Here is a 20,300-nt window from a genome sequence, read left to right as displayed (position 1 = left end):
AAAAAAAAAAAAAAAAGTCCTCTGTGAATCTCTTTTTAAATGTTTTCCTGACCATATTTACTCAGATATGTTGTTGCTTGTTATTATAGAAACATATGCTTTAGATTTGTTTGCAGGGAGGACAATAAACGCTTCTTCTGCAGCTTTGAGAAGAAAATTTACTTTGAAGCATTGAGTTTATTGAGCTCAACAGTAATAAGTGTTCATGCTAGTTCAGCTGTGCTAGTTCTTTTTAAGATGATATGTATGTTTGTGAATTATAAGACATACTGTCTTCTTCTTTGTTAATAACACCGCTGAATCAGGAGAAATAATAGTAAACTGTTTTTGGCCAGTGTTGTCGAAAACAAATCTCAGCATTGTTCCATTCACTTTGATGGAAAAAAAAAAAAAAAAAAAGTATATTTTGGCAGAAGTTTATCATTAAGCAAATACCACTATTTGGAACAACCAAGAAAAATAAAATTAAGCTATCAGGGCACTATGTCAGGCACATGATCTTAAACTTTGCTTGCTTCATTTAGCATTTCATCATCAACAGGGCTTATATTAGGCCCATCGCTATTACAGGCTTTATCACACATCAGTCAGGCACTTGTAGCATGGTCTTTTTTAGGTAACTACAATAATAAATACATTTCTATTTTCCCTCTTCATTTTCTTAATGTTAGTTAATTGTCTTATATGTGGAGAAAACAAAACAAAACAAGCAAAAATCAATCAATCAAACAAACAAACAAAAAACAGTTTAAATAGGTAGGAGAGCAGTAGATTGGACCAAACCTGGAGACTGGGAAAATGAACAATGGAGGCATGTTTTCATTAGATTAGAAATATTATTCTTTGGAACTCAAGGTACAAATTATGCTGTGCCATAATGTTCTTTTCAAACACACAAGATAAAATTTGCATATCTAAATTGGATCAGCTTGAATGGGTCTCCCTGCTGTCTCATCCCCTCAGCTGCAATCTTGCTGAAATGGCCTGCAGGTGGATCCAAATAATAATTTTTAAGCCTATTTTTAAGAGCATCTCTAAAATGAATATATATGTTTTTTAGTTTTACATTGATTTGTTGCAGTGAACATCAGCAAAAAAATCTCCTATGCCTCATCCAAGTATAATCTACATGATAACTGGAGGTTTGAATTCAATTTGCTTTGCATTGACTTTAAGAATAAAAATTTTAACTGGCTCAATAAAATCACAATTGTTTCAATGTTAAAATTGCATTATTATTATTTTATTTATAAATAAATATTTTATTTATAAATACATTTATTTATAAATAAAATAAAAATTTTATTTATAAATAAATTTTATTTATATTTATTTATTTTTTCTCATGGGGGAAGAGAAGAAACTTTTTATGACTATGTTTAAATTTTTTATGATTAATTTGAATAGTTTTGCCATTGGGGGGTGTGTGTGGGGGTACCTTTCAAACAATCTTAACAATCTTAGTCCAAGTCCACAATTCTTTTTTTTTTTTTTTTTCTCTTTTCTCTCCCTTCCCCTCCTCTCCTCTTCCTTTCTCTTCTTTTTTTTTAAAATAAGCTTGCTATACTGATTCTGATTTCCCCTTTCCCTTTCCATGAACTCTTTTCTCCTAACTTTGATAACATTACCCTACAATGCATCTTTAAGGAAGTGGATTTTTTTTTGTTTTTCCATTAAAGCCATGATGTTCTTAATAGAGGTATAATTTTAGTTCCTTTTGTATATCTGCTTAATTTTATTTTGTGTTCATTTGATAGTTTGACTTTTTTTGATTTAATCTTAAACAGTGAAAGAAATATTTTAACCTTGAAGGACAACAGTGCTGCAGTTCAAAGACAATGTTTTGATTCCTGTACAGTAGAGCTAAAGAGTTCTAAGGGTACAATAGGTACATAAGGGTACAATATTCTATTCAAAAGAGTTCTAAGTACAATATTCTTGCATAGATATACTTTAATATGTGTAATATATATATAACGCAATCTTAGACTATAAAACTTCCTTGTTGTGACTGTAAAAATCCAGGTATGGATGACCTCAAGTTTATGCCAGTTCAGTTTGTTTTTCGAGCTACATGTGTGTTAAAACAGTCCATTATCTTTTCACATAAGCAGTATGCTCTAAACAGAGTCCTTATGCTCTGTTTAATGATCGAATAGTAGCAGGAATGGTTGTGACATCAACGGAGCTTCACCAGACCCTGTCCAAGGTCCTGAGTACTGGGATTGGTCTCAGCATGTTGAGAAGGTATCTCACCTCGTACAGAAGGCAAACTCTGGGTTGTTTGAATGGTTGTCTGCCACAAATCAGTGCATTTATTGCAAGATTATATTTGTTCTGGTTTGGGATGGGATAGAATTAATTTTCTTCCTAGCGGATGATATGGTGCCATGTTTTGGATTTAGAATGAGATTAATGCTGATAACACACTGATATTCAGCTGTTGAGCAGTGCTTATACTATGTATTTGATTATACTAATCAAAGACTTTTCAACTGCTCACACTGCCCAGCCAGTGAAGAGTCTGGGGAGGCTGGAAGGGGAAACAATCAGTACAGCTGACACAAACTGGCCAAAGGGATATTCCATACTATACCGCATTAAGCTGAACAATAAAAAAGGGTGGAGTTGGCTGGGGTGAGGACTGCTGCTACTTGAGAACTGGCTGTACGTTGGTCAGTTGGTGGTGAGCAATTTCACTGTGTATCACTTGCTTTGTGTATTCTATTATTATTAATAATTTATTTATTATTATTATTATTATTATTTATTATGTTCTCTTCTTCTTCTGTCCTACTAAACTGTCTTTTTCTCAGTCCGTGAGCTTTACTTTTTCTTCCGATTCTCTTCCCTATCCCACTGGTGGGAGGTGAGCAAACAGCTATGTGGTGCTTAGCTGCCTGCAGGGCCAACCCACAACAATATTCAAAGTGGGTGTTTTTTTTTCCCTTCCCTCTTTTTTTTTTTTTTTTTTTTTTTTTCCTTTTTTCCTTTTTTCTTTTTGCCATCTGTTTTATGTGGAATGTTAGAATATTACAGAAAAGTGAAAGTTGGTCTGTTGGTAGTTTAACTTTTGAATGGTTCAAACTGAACATTAGCAAACTTATGGTAGTTTACCTACTATATTAGCTACCTCCATTAACTCAGGCTGGTGTTTCTGTTCGTTCCTCTAGAAGATCTGAAGGCTCTGTTAAGTTCAGGTTTTCATTTATATATGCACACACACATATATATTCTGATTTACGTTGATGGAGTTTTTCTCTTGTTTTTGCCAACATAATTTGAATTATTCTTCCTAATTAAGCAATGAAGTAATGTTAATATTGCATCCAGAAATATTTTATTTATTTATTTATTTTTAAGATCATAATGACTGTCTTGTCTAATATTCAAGGTGGTGTTTTTGACCTAGAGTCCAATGACTTCATCTGACTGATGTGATGGAGCTCATCTCTTTTCTACTATAATAGAAGATTAGTAATGCTGCTTCTGTAGAAACACCTTAAATGTCTTTGGTAAGGAGGGGAATTAGAAGGGGGGAGGCTAAGGAATAGAAGTTATGTGCAGGAGGTTGTCTGACTTCAACATTAATTCTCTTACTTTAGGGTTTTAGGGAATACAGTAAGGTTTAAATGCTTACTTTTCTTTTTACATATGTTATTTTTATTATGAAGAACATAAAATGCCAGCATTTTTTGAGAAAATTCTAACTGTGTTGTGATGGTGGGAAGGGGAGTTGTACACCAAACAATGTGGTGCTACTGTGCTCAAGTTGTTAGTGGACCAAGCAAGTAGGGATGGACTGTGTCAGGGAAGCTTCTTGCACATGTAAGCAGACATATCTAGAAAGTTAACAGACCTATCCCAATTAGCACTGCAGTGTTTGGCACAGGTGAACTGGGTCAAAGTGTATTGAATGTAGTATTCAGTGTACAGAATGTGTACAAAGTGTACAGAATGCAATATTCATTTACACCTGTTTCAGGCTCTGGGCAGCAGTTCAACATGGCATTAGACCTCTAAACAATCTTCCTCTATCATCCATATTTGTGTGTTGAGGGGCTAGCCAAAGAGCTACAGACCACTGATCAAATCAGCTACTGACAGTATCAGGGTATTTACAGAAGTTTCAGGTGTTTTCCTGTTACTTGTTGATCCATGGCCTATACTGATATTTATTACATTCAGTTCTTGTTTGCACTGCCTTTTAGCTATGGCTTATACTCAGCTCTTGATCAAGGCAAGGTCAAGATGCTTCACTGACAACTCATTATTTATTATTTATTATTTTAACATAACTGCAAATTTCAAGAGGTCACATCATGGATCCTATGTTGTAATTCTGAAAATGGGTGAGTAGAATAGTTTTGTGTGAGAGTGTGACTGTTCAGTTTTGGCTATATATCTGTGTAAGTTAAGACAGCATGCCTTCTAAATTGTAGGTGTGGTGCTTGGCTTTCTATGGCAAGTCTTAAGCAAAACATTATCACAGTATAATAATTTGTAATGAAATTCCATGATACTGTCTTTCTCACTAACCCTTAGTCTTTTAAACTGCATTCACTGTTTATAATAAAGCTGAAGTAATTTGGTGCATCAGACAAAAAACTTGCATTAAGTATCCTTTCTGATCTGCTTCTAGATATGTTGAAAGTATTTACCATCAGAGACAACGTGGGTTTTTAATTCATTAGGGAAACTGTGGTACAGAAAAGTTTCTTAAAAATGAAATTACTGCAGAAAAAGAAATACCTTGAAAGTTTAATAATAATCTTTGTCAAAAGCAGTGTTTGTATTTTGCAAAGAAATCACTTGTTCTACCATAGTGAAGCTAATTATTCTTAACACACACTAGCTATGCTGAATTGCAAAAGGAACACTAGGCTTTGTAAGTTGCAGGAATTAAAACACTATCAGTTGAGTTAATGAAGAGCATAGAATGAATATGATCTCATTTTTGCAATGCAGTTAAAATGAAAACCATTTAAAGAACTGTTGCAAAAATCATAATTTAAGAAGGAAAAACAAACAATAAAGCAAATGTTTACTATCTATTTTAATTACTTACTGCTTAGAGGTATGCATTAGGGTTATTTATTGTTTGATTTCAAGTTCTTTCATTTAATGGCTTAAGACTACAGTGGCTAATGGTCCATTCTGAAATCAAATGAATACAATCTTTTGTATTCCATTATGCAAAACCAAAGAAAACTATTTGGGATCATTTCATTATGTTAGCATCTGCAAAACAGTACTTGAAATTGCAGGTTAACATAAGGATAGCAATGTGAAAAAGAATATGAAAAATAAAATTCTTGCACATTTTTAAAAATAGAACTTTATTTGAATTGAGGAAAAATTGAGACTAGGTTTCTGAATTATATTCTGAAGATGTGAATGCAATAAAAATGCTATTTCCTTTTCATATTTTAATGAACTTTACACTTTTCTAGTGCTTGATGGGAATAAGAAGTTCTATCTTGAACAAAGCAATAACAACTTTTTTTTTTATTATTTGCATATATGTAATAAAGAAGTAGATGGATGTCCTCCATTCCTCCAAAGATCCAAGATATGTTTTTATTTCCTTTGTGAAAACTATGTATTCACCTATATAATTAGGACTTGAAGTCGGAAGTCTTGACTTTTGAGGCTTTTTTTTTTTTTTTTTTTTTTTTTTTTTTTTTTTGAGGCTAGGAACCCGCAGTGCACTTTCCCAGTGTCTTTTTGAAATGAAAATTAAATCTTGGCTAGGAGCTTAGAAGAAGCCCTGCCAAACTGCCTATAAAAAATCTAGGGTAATTTGCATAAGAGATCGTGGTAGTTTAGATAACTCAATATAGTTAAGTTTTACATTAAAAACATATGATTCACAAGGTCAGCAATCAATCAGTATTTCTGGTTGGTTGCCAGTAAACCAGTTATTGACAGAGAGAGGGGACATCCGGTAGGCGTATGCATCTTTAAATGTTTGACATAATGAAGGGAATTCTTTTCTGAATCCTGTCAGTGTAATACTTTGCTACAGCAACCCTGTACAGAAGTGTAATTTATTGAACTGTAAATCAGCCTAAGTAAGGTACAGTGTGCCCTGCTTTTCAGCAAGTTTCAGTATTTAGCATGCATTCAACAGCATAAAATAATTAAACTCTTTCTTTAGACAATAAAATAAGGGCAAACTTCTGTGTATGTTATGGGTACAACTATATGTCTGTAAGAAGAAGGAAGAACTGAAATGATCAGGGGGTGTTTGAACATGCAATCATCCACCAAGGTCTACAAAGCAGGTTGTTTATAATGTTTTCTCTAATATTTTTTCTGCTTTATGTGTGACATGTGCTTTTCTTTTTTTTTTTTTTTTTTTTTTTTTTTTGTACTGGAAAACTTGATTCTTTACATGAATTCATAGAATCATAGAATCATAGAATATCCTGAGTTGGAAGGGACCCTTAAGGATCATCAAGTCCAACTCTTGACACCGCACAGGTCTACCCAAAAGTTCAGACCATGTGCCTAAGTGCACAGTCCAATCTCTTCTTAAATTCAGACAGGCTCGGTGCAGTGACCACTTCCCTGGGGAGCCTGTTCCAGTGTGCAACCACCCTCTCTGTGAAGAACCCCCTCCTGACGTCTAGCCTAAATTTCCCCTGCCTCAGCTTAACCCCGTTCCCGCGGGTCCTGTCACTAGTGTTAATGGAGAAAAGGTCTCCTGCCTCTCGACACCCCCTTACGAGGAAGTTGTAGACTGTGATGAGGTCTCCCCTCAGCCTCCTCTTCTCCAGGCTGAACAGGCCCAGTGACCTCAGCCGTTCCTCGTATGTCTTCCCCTCCAGGCCTTTCACCATCTTTGTAGCCCTCCTCTGGACACTTTCCAACAGTTTCATGTCCTTTTTATACTGTGGTGCCCAGAACTGCACACAGTACTCGAGGTGAGGCCGCACCAGCGCAGAGTAGAGCGGGACAATCAGCTCCCTTGACCTACTAGCGATGCCGTGCTTGATGCACCCCAGGACACGATTGGCCCTCCTGGCTGCCAGGGCACATTGCTGGCTCATATTCAACTTGCTGTCTACCACGACCCCCACATCCCTCTCTTCTAGGCTGCTCTCCAGCGTCTCATCGCCCAGTCTGTACATGCAGCCAGGGTTTCCCCGTCCCAGGTGCAGGACCCGGCACTTGCTCTTATTGAACTTCATGCGGTTGGTGATCGCCCAGCTCTCCAACCTATCCAGATCCCTCTGTAAGGCCTTTACGCCCTCATTTGAGTCCACAACTCCTCCAAGTTTGGTGTCATCAGCAAACTTGCTCAAAATACCCTCTATTCCTACATCCAGATCGTTTATAAAAATATTGAAAAGTACCGGCCCTAAAATGGAGCCTTGAGGGACCCCACTGGTGACCGCCCGCCAGCCTGACACAGCCCCATTTACCATAACCCTTTGGGCCCTGCCCGTTAGCCAATTGCTCACCCATCGTATGATGTTTTTATTTAGCTGTATGGTGGACATTTTGTCCAGTAGGATCCTATGGGAAACCGTGTCAAAAGCCTTGCTGAAGTCCAAAAAAATCACATCAGCTGGTTTCCCTTGGTCCACCATACAGGTGATCTTATCATAAAAGGAAATCAGGTTAGTTAGGCAGGACCTACCCTTCACAAACCCATGCTGGCTGGGACCAATGACTGCTTTGTCCCCCAGGTGCGCCTCAATAAGTTCGAGAACCAACTTCTCCATGATTTTACCAGGCACTGACGTGAGACTGACAGGTCTGTAATTGCTAGGGTCTTCCTTCTGACCCTTCTTGAAAATCGGCACAACATTTGCCAGCTTCCAGTCTACCGGGACCTCTCCAAATTCCCAGGATCGTTGAAAAATAATTGAGAGAGGTTCCGCGATGACGTCCGCCAGCTCTTTCAGCACCCGGGGATGAATCCCATCCAGACCCATGGACTTGTAGGGATCCAGGTGGAGTAGCAAATCCCGCACACGTTCAGGGTCAGTTGGGAGTTTGTCATCCCCACCGTCCCGGTCCTCCAGCTCAGGGCACCCTGGGTCCCGAAGCCCATCATCGGCATTGAAGACAGAGGCAAAGAAGGCGTTAAGCGTCTCTGCTTTGCCTATGTCATCATCTGTGAGGAGACCTTCCCTATCAAGGAGCGGCCCTATGTATTCTTTAGTTCTCCTTTTTCCATTTACATATCTAAAAAAACCCTTTTTATTTTCTCTCACAGACACAGCCAGCTTCAACTCTAGGTGTGCTTTGGCCACACGAACTTTCTCCCTACAAACACGAACAGCATCCCTGTATTCTTTCCATGACGCCTGGCCCTCCTTCCAGTAGCGAAACACTCTCTGTTTCCGCCTAATCTCCATTAGAACGTTCCTGGTCAGCCACGCCGGCCTCCTGCCCCGCCTGCCTGACTTGCGATATTTAGGAATTGCCTGATCTTGTGCTTCTAGGAGGCATCGCTTAAAGAGTGACCAGCACTGGTGGACATCGAGGCCTTCAAGAGCAGTTTCCCAGGGGACCTTGCTGACTAGTTCCCTGAGCAGCCTGAAGTCCGCTTTCCCCATATCTAGGGATGAGGTTTTGGTGGCACTTTTCCTTCTGTCACCATAAATTTTGAACTCAACCACTTCATGGTCGCTATGACCGAGGCGGCCACCAATCACCACATCTCCCACCAGACCCTCTCTGTTTTCTAGCAACAGGTCTAGGAGGGCACCTTTCCTAAGTGTGTTTCAGTGTGTTTTTGTTTGTTTGTTTTAACCCAAACTCTGCATCATTCAAATATTGCTGTTTGTGGTTCAATAATGCTAATAGTGCTTCATTTTCTGAGCATAGCCCACCCTACTTCATATGTGTAGATTACGTTTTTGTCCCAGGGAAGTCATGCTCAACTCATCTAATTGTGTGGTAGCAAGTGAATTCAATTCTGATCAAGAGCCATCTGCATTGTATGTTTCTACACTACTTCAGTAATAGGACAATCATTGAGAAAACTCCTTGTTCTTTTTATCTCCTCCATCCTGTTTCTTCCTTCAGTGAGCAATATAAGTTGTCATATATCCTGCAGAGATTACAGAACTGTCACTTATTTAGACCAATGTTAGTTTTGAGTCTCATGGGAGCAACTTGTGGAAGTACCAGAGTTGCCACTAACAGATAATCGGAAATCTTTTTATTTCCTTTTTGGTGATGCAAGTATAATAGTGATTGGAGAAAACTGGTAATAATGTCTTTTTGTCGCCATAGTGGAGAACAATTGTGCCAATTTAATGATTTTTTTTTTCCCATCCCAAAAGTGTCACATCACCTTAAGCTTGGTTTGATCCCCCATAGTGAAGCTTTAATTTTAACACTAATGCTGATAATTTAGAGAAAAGTTTTCTGTAGCATGCAGAATGTGCTTTTTGTAGTCCGTATGAATAAAACCCAATTATACGTAGTTGTGATGTCACCTATCTCACTTGCATAGATTTGGCTACCTGCTTTATTTTTGCCACTGAAACACTGCTGCAATGGAGTGTAGGAGAGGAGACTGCTGCAACAGCGGAGGAGGAAGAAAGATCAGGAAGGAATCCTGATTCCTTAGAGGATTCCTGATTCCTTAGAGGAATAGGGAGATTTTGTTGATATAACTCAGCATTTTGGATCTAGTTATTCATGTTCAAGATTAAATAGTGAAATGGTTTGAAATAGAATCATGTTATCATTAATACGGTCTTATAATTCAATATTTTTGTTGCCTCCCTTGTTTAGACTTAGTTTTTATATTGTATTTTGCTACAGAGTTGACTTCAGTGACCTAAAATTTTCAATAGGAAGATTGGTCAGTAGGAATAGGTGTCCTTTTGAACCTCTAGTTAAAGCACAACTATACAATTCAAATGTGACAGATGGAATACCTTTGTAAATCTTTTGTATAAAGCTAAAGATGGAAGGATTTATTCTCAGATCTTTTCTTTTGTACTATAATTACCATACAAGGTGCTACTAAATATGATGGCTAATTACATAACAGTTCTAGCTTAGAGCTTGGTTTGTTAGTAAATCACAGCTGAAGCATGATCCTTAATTTAATATGGCTTAAACCTCACATCATGTCAAAATGGTGTGAGATGCTTTAACCAGTTTCTTGAAGTTATACTCCTCTTGTTTATTGATCTGTTTATGCCTGCACAAAACACGCAGCTGTACTTTTGGCCAGCTAAATTGAAACTCTTAAGAAGTTAACAAATCATTGAAAGCTATTTCCAACTATATTGTTTTTGTTGGTACTTCTGGACCCATCCACTTCTGGAAGCCATTAAACATATGGGCTGATTTTTTATTTATTTTTATTTTTTTTAAATGCAGTCTTATTTAATTTTCTTATTAATTTGTATAATTTAACTAATTTGAGAATTGATAACAGAATGTTTGAGTGATTTATGGCTTGAAAAAGAAGACCAATGTTTCTCTCCTAGAAAATGGAAATTGGCTTGTCAAACGTTTAGATGAAGAATGATCAATCAATAGCATTTTAATAAGGAGAAAAGGCTTAAAATTGACTGAAGGTGGCTTTTGTTTAAAGGTGATTTGGTATGTGCAAATTACTAAGCTGTCCCTGGAGAGGATTTTCAAAAGCAATATTGGGCACTGATTTTCTTTGTTTATTCCATTCTCTGTCTTTCTGTTCCCCTTGCCAGGGATTTCAATACTTACCTCACCATTGTCTTTGAAATCTCCCTGACTGCATTTCAAGTACTGTGTATATTCTACTTATTTGCACTTACAGCTATCAGTTTTAACTGTTACTTTTCTCCAGTGAACATATTGCCTGGATAAGGTTATTTATTTTCAGCACAGGTCCATGTCAGCAAAGGGGCTAGCTGACATTGATCCTATTGACTTTAGAAACTCAAATTCAAAAAGTATGTGCACACATTGGAGGAATAGAATTGACTTGGAAAGCCCCATTTAAAGTCTTGCCTTTTAGTTTTCTGTGTGAAAACTTAGTGCAATGGGCTTGGTGATAGAACACTGATTCTATCTGTGCATACTGGTACACAATTTCAAAATGGGTTCTAATTGAGTGCAGATTTCAGAGGCTGTGATGAGAAGTGACTGATCACTCTTAGCAGAAGCAAATTTCAAACTTCTCCCCCAAAGAATCAAAAAAGCTTTTAACTGAAAAATTTCACAACCTTACTCAGGAACTTCTTTCTTTCTCTTTTATTAACAAAATAAAGTAATGATTGTCTATCTTCTTTTTTAAAATGACTGGAACAAGGATGAAAAAAAAATAAATATATATATTCCTTTTCTGCTTCTTATTTTTATCCATTATAAGTTATTATGGAACTATGAATTTGTCAGTCTTAAAAAAAAATATTAATATATTTGAGAGAGAGTAGTGATGCAGACCTCACTACAAACTCTAACTGTAATTGGTATTTTGTTTGTAGATTTTAAGTTTGATTAGAATTATTTTGTATGTATGATCTCTGCAAGAGAAAATTCACGTATGAGGGATTACTACATCCAATTCTGGATGAATATAAACACACTCAAAATCTCTTTCAGCAAGCTACCATATCAATGCAGTTGATTTTCTAGTGAAAAATTCACACTATGTTTTCCTACTAGTAGGCAAGCTGCACCAGATGATATTAAAGAGAATTGATGAGAAAAGTTTCAGAGCTTGAATTCTTGATAGAGATGGCAATTCGTGGTAGGGAACTTCACAGAGACTTTTACAGCCAGTTTTGTACTTGCAAAGGTTCTGTTTCATGCAGTCTGCAGATGGAACGCATATAATCTGGGAAGAAAGGAAAATGTTCATTCACAGTGCTTAGGGCCAAAAGGTAGAACTAGTTTATTTAGTCTGACTGACCTTCTGCAGTTCTCTAGCTTTATCTTCTAGCAAGCAGTTCTTGGTAATACATCCTTGTGGTATGTTAATATGTTCCTTTTTACAAAGAATGGTTTCTTTACATGAACATTCCAGGCTGGGGGTATTGATAATCACCTACCAAAGGAATCAATGAAAAATATAACAGCCAGGTTTTCAGCCAAACTGAGGCAGCTACTCAAGAACAGCAGTACAAAAATAAATAAATAAATAGCTAAATTGTATCTTTTTGCAACTGCAGAAAAAAAAAAAAAAAAAAGGTTGGCTAGGCAAACTTTGACCTATGGACTAGATTTCAACTAGATTTAAAAATAAACAGCATCAACAACAAAAAGAAAAAGAGAGCAATCTGGCCAAGCATCATTTATTTTCCTTAATAAAAACAATGCATTTGTAAAGCCTGTGTGAGATGTTTGCTGCTTGTGCATTCATGCAAGTAGAGTCTTTATTCATGTTCTAAAAACAAGGTTTTCTTTTATGAAAGTTGCTTGTGGTTTTTTTGTTTGTTTGTTTGTTTGTTTTTGTTTGTTTTTAATTACAAGTTTGAAAGGAGAATATTTCATAATATCACTCCTTGAAAGTATAAAATTAAGGTCTCTTAACTGCTATGAAAGAATAAGAAATCCATAAATAGTGTATTATGACATGGACAAGTGTGACACCTAGAGGCCAGATGTTTAGGCTCCCTAAAGAATATTTTTTTTTCAGCTACAAGTTTTGCACAACACATATTGTATTTGGGAGTTAAGTTATGCAGATACTATACTTTGAGAAATTAAGTATGTTACAACATATATGCATTACAATATATATAAATATATATATATATATTTAGTTTGTTCACATTTAGCATATTTTTGTGGCTTCCCTGACTATGCTCACTTGCTTTCATATGAAGAAACATAATAGACCACTACTGAGTGTGTTGATAAATGCTCAAAACTCCACAGAAAAACCTAAAGAACCCTGTACATCTTATTCTGGCTCAGAGTTCTGAAAATCTTTTAAAATTCTTGAAGATCCCAGCTCAAGAGAATCATTTAAATACATTTCTGTCTGTAGTAAAATATCTGCAAGAAAGTCAGGCTCCTATAAAAATGCAGAGTTAGAAATTTTGGCCAGAGAATTTATTCAGGGGTATATAGAGAATATAAGTTCATTTGAGCTGTTGTTTTGGAATTTTTAGTTGATGAAGCTTGCAAAATAAACAAGCATGAAAGGGAACGTGCCACCTCTAATACTTTCTTTAAAATTCAGGTGTGAGACCCATACAGTGCACTGTGTGGGAGTGCAGTGGATATATCCAAGGGCCCACTCCATCTCATAAAGTAGAAATAGCCAAGGGTCTCCTAATATAGTGATTGAACCAGATCAGTATGGTAAAAATGTAGGGGGCTTTTTGGAAATTGTTATCAGATAGGTGTTATCTGTAAGAAACTCAACAACCATACCCTGGGGTGCATCAGGTACAGTCCTGTTAGCCAATCAAAGGAAGTGATTGTCCTGTTCTACTCTGTACTGCTGTAACCTCAACTTGAGTACCGTTTGAACTTTTGGGCACCACAAAATAAGAAGGACATAAAAATATTAGAGAGTATCCAAAGAAGGACTATGAAAATAGTGAACGGTCTGGGGGGCAGGACATTTGAGTTATGAAGTCACTTGGTTTCTTCAGCCCAGAGCAGAGCAGGCTGAGGGGAGGCCTCACGGCGACCTGCAGCTTCCTCAGGAGGGAAGCAGAGGGGCAGGCGCTAAGCTCTGGGGACAGCGACAGGACCTGAGGGAATGGCATGTAGCTGGGACAGGGGAGGATCGGGCTGGTGTTAGGAAAAGGTTCTTCACCAGGAGGGTGGTTGGGCACTGGAACAGGCTCCCCTGGCTTCCCAGCACTGAGCGGTTCACAGCACTGAGCCTGCTGGAGTTCAAGAAGCATTTGGACAACGCTCTCAGATATATGGTCTGTTTTTTGAGTGGTCCTGTGTGGAGCCAGGAGTTGGACTTGATGATTCTTGTGGATCCCTTCCAGCTTGGAATATTCTGTGATTCTAACTCTAGAGCTCTTTCTAGGGAGGTAGTCAACTTAGTTGTCTGTGGCAACACTTGTCCTTTTCATACTTAAGTGAAGGGGATATAAATTCCAATGAGTTCAGTTAAGGAGGAATTTGGATTTCCTACATAAGAAATGAAACACTTCATTCTCTAGAATTTGGGTGATTTTTCTGGTATTCTAGTATTCACACAGCACAGAAGATTTAGAGGGAGAAAACTATAGAATTTTCCATCTATAAACATCTATGGATCTAGAAGAATGGAGACTGAAGCTTTACTAAGAACTGCTGGCTTACGCAGAGCCTACAAAGTTAAAGGTGGACAAAAGTGATGCTGGACACACCCCTTATCGAATGTTGAGCCTAGAAGCCAATGTGCCATATGTGTGCCTTGTTCTCTCTATGCTCTTTGAATTTGTCCAGTATGTGTAGAAATACAATGTCTTCAGGATAGAATATAAGATGATCCTGAAGCACTTATTCATGGCATTTCACAGAGACAGGTTTATGAAATGCGACTGCCTACCAGCGCAGGAATACACTACTACTAGCGGGATGATTCTGCTTGGCAGGCAGCTTTTCATACCCAGCGGCTATGAAATTTGTATTTTGTTTTCATTTCTCTTTTCACTAAATAAAAGATATGATATGTTTGTTTTGTCATCCTCCAAGTTTTTAATTCTAGGAAACATGAACAAAATAATTCCAATATTTTCTGAATAACTCTACCTTGTTTTCTTGAAAGTCTTCAAGATTAGTCACTTTTCCCTAGAAAGTAAAAAAGTGCTAATGTGTCAATCACTTGAGAGAGCAGTTTACAGACTCAACATAGCTGCAGTGCCTCAGATAAATAAATGTATGTGAATACAGGTCTACTGAGACCCATATGTTGATGCTCCAAGGTACAGCACTGACAATACTATATGTTCCTACTGATACAGAGACTAATGTTGATTGCAGTTTATTTTTATGCTTTGTCTAGAGGTTTCTTTTCAGAAGTACTTAATGTTTGGTTTGGGAATGCGTAAACCACAAACAATTGATAATTTATGATCCTTAGATATGTATTAGAATGTGGGTTGTCAGTGTGGGCTGGAAATAGTGGCTGCATTATTAACTGGGAGGGCGGCCCTTCATCTACTGTAGCAAATAGGAAGTACGTAAGAGCATGTTGGGCACACTGGGGTGGAAAAGGATACCAGCAGCTCTCTGGATTATTCATGTTAATAGAAGTTGAAGCTTGCAATCTGTATATGCTGCTGCTTATGCCTGAAGTCTAACTCCTGCAGATAGGTTAGTGTATCTCCAGGCATCCACCTTTTTTGGCCTGTGTTTTCACTGATCTTTTCCTGCTCCAATTGAAAGAAGACTGTTTGGGCTGCAGAAGTGATGCACTCAGAAATGAGTGTTTACCAAAGACAGCTCTTCAGGAATCTGTAGTTTTCCCAATTATGCCTCCGTTCTTTCCCTTTGATGTTTTTCTGAATAGTTTTAAATGCATCATAGCTTGTCACCAAAATGAATGAAAATGAAATTACTTGTCCATAGGATATTGGTTTTTGTCAAGAAAAAAAAAAAAATAATAAAAGCACAGTAAAACCATTAAAAGTAGTGTGCAAATATGAGTTTTAATCATCTATATTTCACTAATTTTTTTAAAGTATGTGGTCCTGTTATTGCATAAATATAAACCATTTGAGTGTTTGTGTATGTGTATTCACCCTCTCATGATACTGCTTTGTTCTGCTGTCAAAACCCACTTTGATTCATTGTGCCAACTGCATGGATGATCTGTTTTCTGATGATGTTTCCAGATGATCTGAGTCATGTACAAAATATTTTCAGAGGCTTTCTTTAGACGTTCATAAAAAATCTAGATAGAATACATTGCAATCAATAACTCTGAAAAGGTCCCTTTTCCCCTAGTCAACCCATAAATGTAACTTTTCCCCTGGCGTGGAACTCCAGTTAAAAAGCCAAGGGTTTTATTCTTAATTCTTCAAAGATATATGTTATATATATCTTATATATATCTTATTGTAACTATGCAAGTCAATAAAGGTATTGCTACAGATTTCCTGATGGTCTTAAGACTTTTTAAGCCCTTAAATTCAGTGTGGACTTCTTTTTTTTTTTAATAACTGAAAATAATTTTTCTTTTTTTTTCATAAATTTGTGAAGATGGGATTATTTTTAAGTTTTTCAAGTGTATTCTTATTTTTATATTCTTATATTCTTATGTATCATGTAAAACAATGCACATGTGAATAACTTAACCTCAGATTTTCCTGTGGAATTGCTGTACTTCTATAAACTCAGAGAGTGTTTTGTTTTAGTAGTCCAGGTCAGCAAAAGACAGGATGAAGGGGTTTCCATGCTTCCTAAGGTGAATGCAGTATGATGTAGCAGAAATAAATAAAATGTATCTCTAGAAGTGCTTTAGCTGAGGTTGCAAGTAAGGATGCTATAAATTTGTTAAGATCGTGGCTTTCTATGTATCCCTTATCAACCTATAATCTCCTGATTGTTGCCTGTTTTTCAACAGCTGAAGAACAGTAATCCACACTTGCTTATCTCTCTTAATCACAGCCTCACAGTGCTAGAGCTCCCTGAGCCTTTAATTCCCTCTTAGAGGCGTAACAGAGTGGAAAGTAAACAAAGACAAATTTGCAACCTTCAACATTGCTAATTTGCTCTGATGTCAGAATATTTAAACAGGCAAGGACTTGGGAATTACTTGATCATGGCTGATTTTAATCTAATGCATGTGAAAAGGCAGAGTCTGGGAAGGTTGTGCAAAATGACAGCCGTCCCAAGAGAGGTTCACTGAAGGTTTCTTTAAACAACAATAGCTCTGTCCTTTTAAAACTCTGGATCCTGTGTTCCTACAGCATGTTTCTGTAGCTGCTTGCACTTTGAATGGAACATTTTGGATATGGTAGCAGTTTTCTTGAAAATATCTCATTTGCTTTGCAGTTTATAGATGTCTGAAACCTGATCTTTAGGCTTGTTATTGCATCTGTTCACTGGGCAGTGGGTGGGAGAGATAAAGATGCCTATTTTAAAAGCTTTGTCTCTCTCCACGTTTTTGTATCATCACGACAGCCTAATGTATCCTGAATACTTTCATATGTAAAACTCGGCATATGCTTTAAAAGTGATTGATAACTTGATCTTCAAATTATTCTAAATTACATAGTTGACATTTATGCATATGTATGTGTATACATACTTGCTGGGTAGCAAAGGATGTTATTTTGCATTATATATTACACGCAGACTTTCTCTACCACAGAGATAGTGTGCTTACACCTCCGTACACAGCAGACAACTGTGTGTTATTACCTGAATTGGATTTGACAAATACACAAGAAAAGTTATGTTTTTCTTTCCTTTCATTTCCCTTTGTGAAGACTTAAAAGTCTATTTAATGCATGAGTAATCACTTATTGTTTGTTGTTTACAAAATGGTTAATGCAGCATATATATTATCAGGACAAGTGTCTGATGCTTTCCTAATTAATATATATTGCTCTGGTGATATCTGTTCTGGTTGTACAACTTGTGTTTCTGAAGCACATCCTGATGATGATTTCTTTTCTTCTTAATGTGTGTCATCTGGGATATTCCAGTGAGAGATGTCTGGGAAACCAGGCTTTCACAGTCACTCTCTGCCTTGAGATTACAGCACTGGGTTATTTGCGTTTCTCCTCATCCCTGTTCTGTCTCTCGCTCTCTCCAGCTGGTGTAAATGACTGCTGCCGCCTCTCAGCGCAAGATAACCTGCTCAGTCAGCTGGAGCCCCCTGCGGACAGCTGTCTCTCTTTTAGCTGATGGAAAACTGCAACTAACCGCTGAATGGAAGAGCGTGGAGTAGCAACCATACTAGCAGCAGCCGCTGCAGCAAGAGCGAGCAAGGACTCTATTGTTCCCTAGTGTTAAACAGTTTTTCCTTTTCAACTGGCATGCACAATAGCAGGAGAGAGCTTTCCAGTCTGCATCTCCCCATGAAGAAATTCTGAAGAGGGGAATATTATTTGAAGAAGGTTTCACGGTTTTGCTGCAGGCTTTGGATGTGGGAGCAGGCTGCTGGAGGAGGCATGGGGTTGAGTAAGGGGAGCGCTGCTTTCCCCCGTGGTCCGAGGGTTTGTGCTGTGCCAGCCCGCTGCGTGGGAGTTCTTGTGGTTCTGCTGGTGGGAGCCTGGGACGCTCGGGCACAGAGTGAATTTCAAACTTCATCAGTGTATTTGTGGAAGACTGGTAAGTAAGGATGCTACACTAACACAGCAGCAGTATGATTATTTTTTTGTTGTAAGTAAGCAGTAACCTTTCTGTGTGCTTTGTGTACATGCAGAGAGAAAGTTAAATCTACATTAGTAATGTTTATTTGCAGGATTCTAGGAAAACAAATCAGGTCGCCTTCCAGTATTTCACTGGCCAAGCAACTAAGGCAATTAAAAAAATATATATATGTGACTGTCATGCTGTTATTGGGATCTCTCATGCATCTTTGAGTCTTTTGATGTTTTTTGTTTTATTTAGTAGCTCTGTGTTGTATGTAAATAGCAAAGGTCAGGGTTTTAGTGCCTGCTCACAATGGAAAGGAACATTTGTTACAGTTGGAGTTAGCAACGTTAACAGTGCTCTAAAAATATTGACATTTCACAAAGAAAGATGTAATGCAGCATGTCTAATCTTCATGCTCTGTGCTGACATGTAATATATTCAGTGTGGTAATTGATGGGGAGTTGGGTTTGTTAAATTTAGGTTTGTTGCACAGTATATAGGACACATGAAAGCTAATGATGGATTAGGTGAAATAATCCAACTGATGCCAGATCTCATAACCAAAGAGCCAAAGGCAAATAGGCTATGTGGATTCAGCACCACACTACATAGATAATTTCCTCTACTTTGGCACTAATGAGTTACGTGTCTGTTTTAAAGATTGCATAGCCATAACACTGTTCCAGTCTTAACTTTGCATTAAAAACCAATGGGGAGTTTTCTTGTGTCTGTCAATATATTGTGTTAATTCAGAATTTTGATAATGAGGACCACATATGTTTTAGTTCTCTAACATAGTAACACTTCCTACATAAGCTTCCAAAACTCCTTTAGGAAATTTAAAAATTTCAAGACAGTAAATATTTCACACTGACTTTGGCAGGTTTTTTTGGCATGTTGCCAGGAACAAACCAATACAAAAAGTAGAGTGTTGTTTAAGACATGCATTTCCATTAAGGGATAATACGATAGAAAACGAATGTGCAAATTCATTATTTGTATGAAAAGCAACTTTGAGAAGATAGTGTGTTCCCCTGGATGGAGGGCCCCAGCCTTCTGAAACAAAAACAGATCAATTCACAATTACAGTGTTATCCTGAATTTTTTAGAGGCTTCATCTATCCAGCAGCTCAAGGAGATTAAAAGGAAATTCATTTAAACAAAAAGACAGGCTTTCCAATAACACTATAAAGAGAAATCTGAAGAAGGGAAAATCTTTCACAACTTTCACTTCTGCTGAAAGATGGGTAGCACAATGACACTGATGACCCTTTCCTTTTCTTCTTCTTTTAAACCACTCACAAATTCAAAACATAGTGATCAATTCTATTAGAGTTTTGTAAATGTTTGCTACACACTTAAAAAGAGATCAAATACATACGTAGGTTTATAGAAAAATGTAGTGATCATAGTAGCATTTTCATAAAGCATTTTGCATTTAAACTACGTTGCTAGGCAGCAGTAGATTAAACTCTCCAGCATGTTATTATGTCTCCATTTAGAAGATTGAATTTTAAAAGGTTAATAGTAACTTGGTTGAGAATAATGACAACTGTAGTTAACTAATACTTATGAAAATGAACTGCCAATTTGCTATGGGGTAACTTGGTTTACCTTGAATATAGCACACGTGTTCTGAAGTCAAGTAGTTAAACTAGCAAGGAGGAAACTGGCTTGGCTTTTTTTCCTCTGCCTTTTCTGCCTTCCTTGAATAACTTTTGTTTAGAACAGGTACGATATAATCATGTTGTGTAACGAAGAGCTAGTTTTTACTTTAAGCTCTTCTTTTTCTGACCTTTCTCCTGTTTTACCCACAATAAGGAATAGGATAAGCCTGTTTTCTGCACAATGTTTAATATCATAGCATCCATTTATTTTTTTCCGTCCTTTGTGGGAGGTTCTAGAAAGTGAACTAGAATAACTGCTCATCAGTGATCTGAATGTATATCCAGCATGAATCTAAAGTTCAGCTAAAGTATCAGAGGGGAAAATAAAACTGAACTGGACAGTAGTGAGCTTATCCAACTGAGACAATATTTCAGCTTTTCTTTCTGTGAAAGAAATATAAG

General features: G+C 37.2%; 1 protein-coding gene across 1 annotated transcript in view; it reads left to right on the top strand.

Moving 5' to 3' along the window:
* The window catches only part of THSD7A (thrombospondin type 1 domain containing 7A), a 287,238-nt gene that overhangs the window by 63,285 nt on the left and 203,653 nt on the right, over positions 1 to 20,300 (top strand). Inside the window, exon 3 of the mRNA XM_082755177.1 lies at positions 17,687 to 18,204. Within this exon, the coding sequence (XP_082611303.1) occupies positions 18,018 to 18,204 (187 nt within the window). The 5' untranslated portion in view covers positions 17,687 to 18,017. The remainder of the gene's footprint in view (positions 1 to 17,686; positions 18,205 to 20,300) is intronic.

The sequence above is a fragment of the Aythya marila genome (assembly GCF_965140915.1).
Source record: "Aythya marila genome assembly, chromosome: 2".
Classification (NCBI taxonomy): domain Eukaryota; kingdom Metazoa; phylum Chordata; class Aves; order Anseriformes; family Anatidae; genus Aythya; species Aythya marila.
This window is presented reverse-complemented; position numbering and strand designations above follow the sequence as displayed.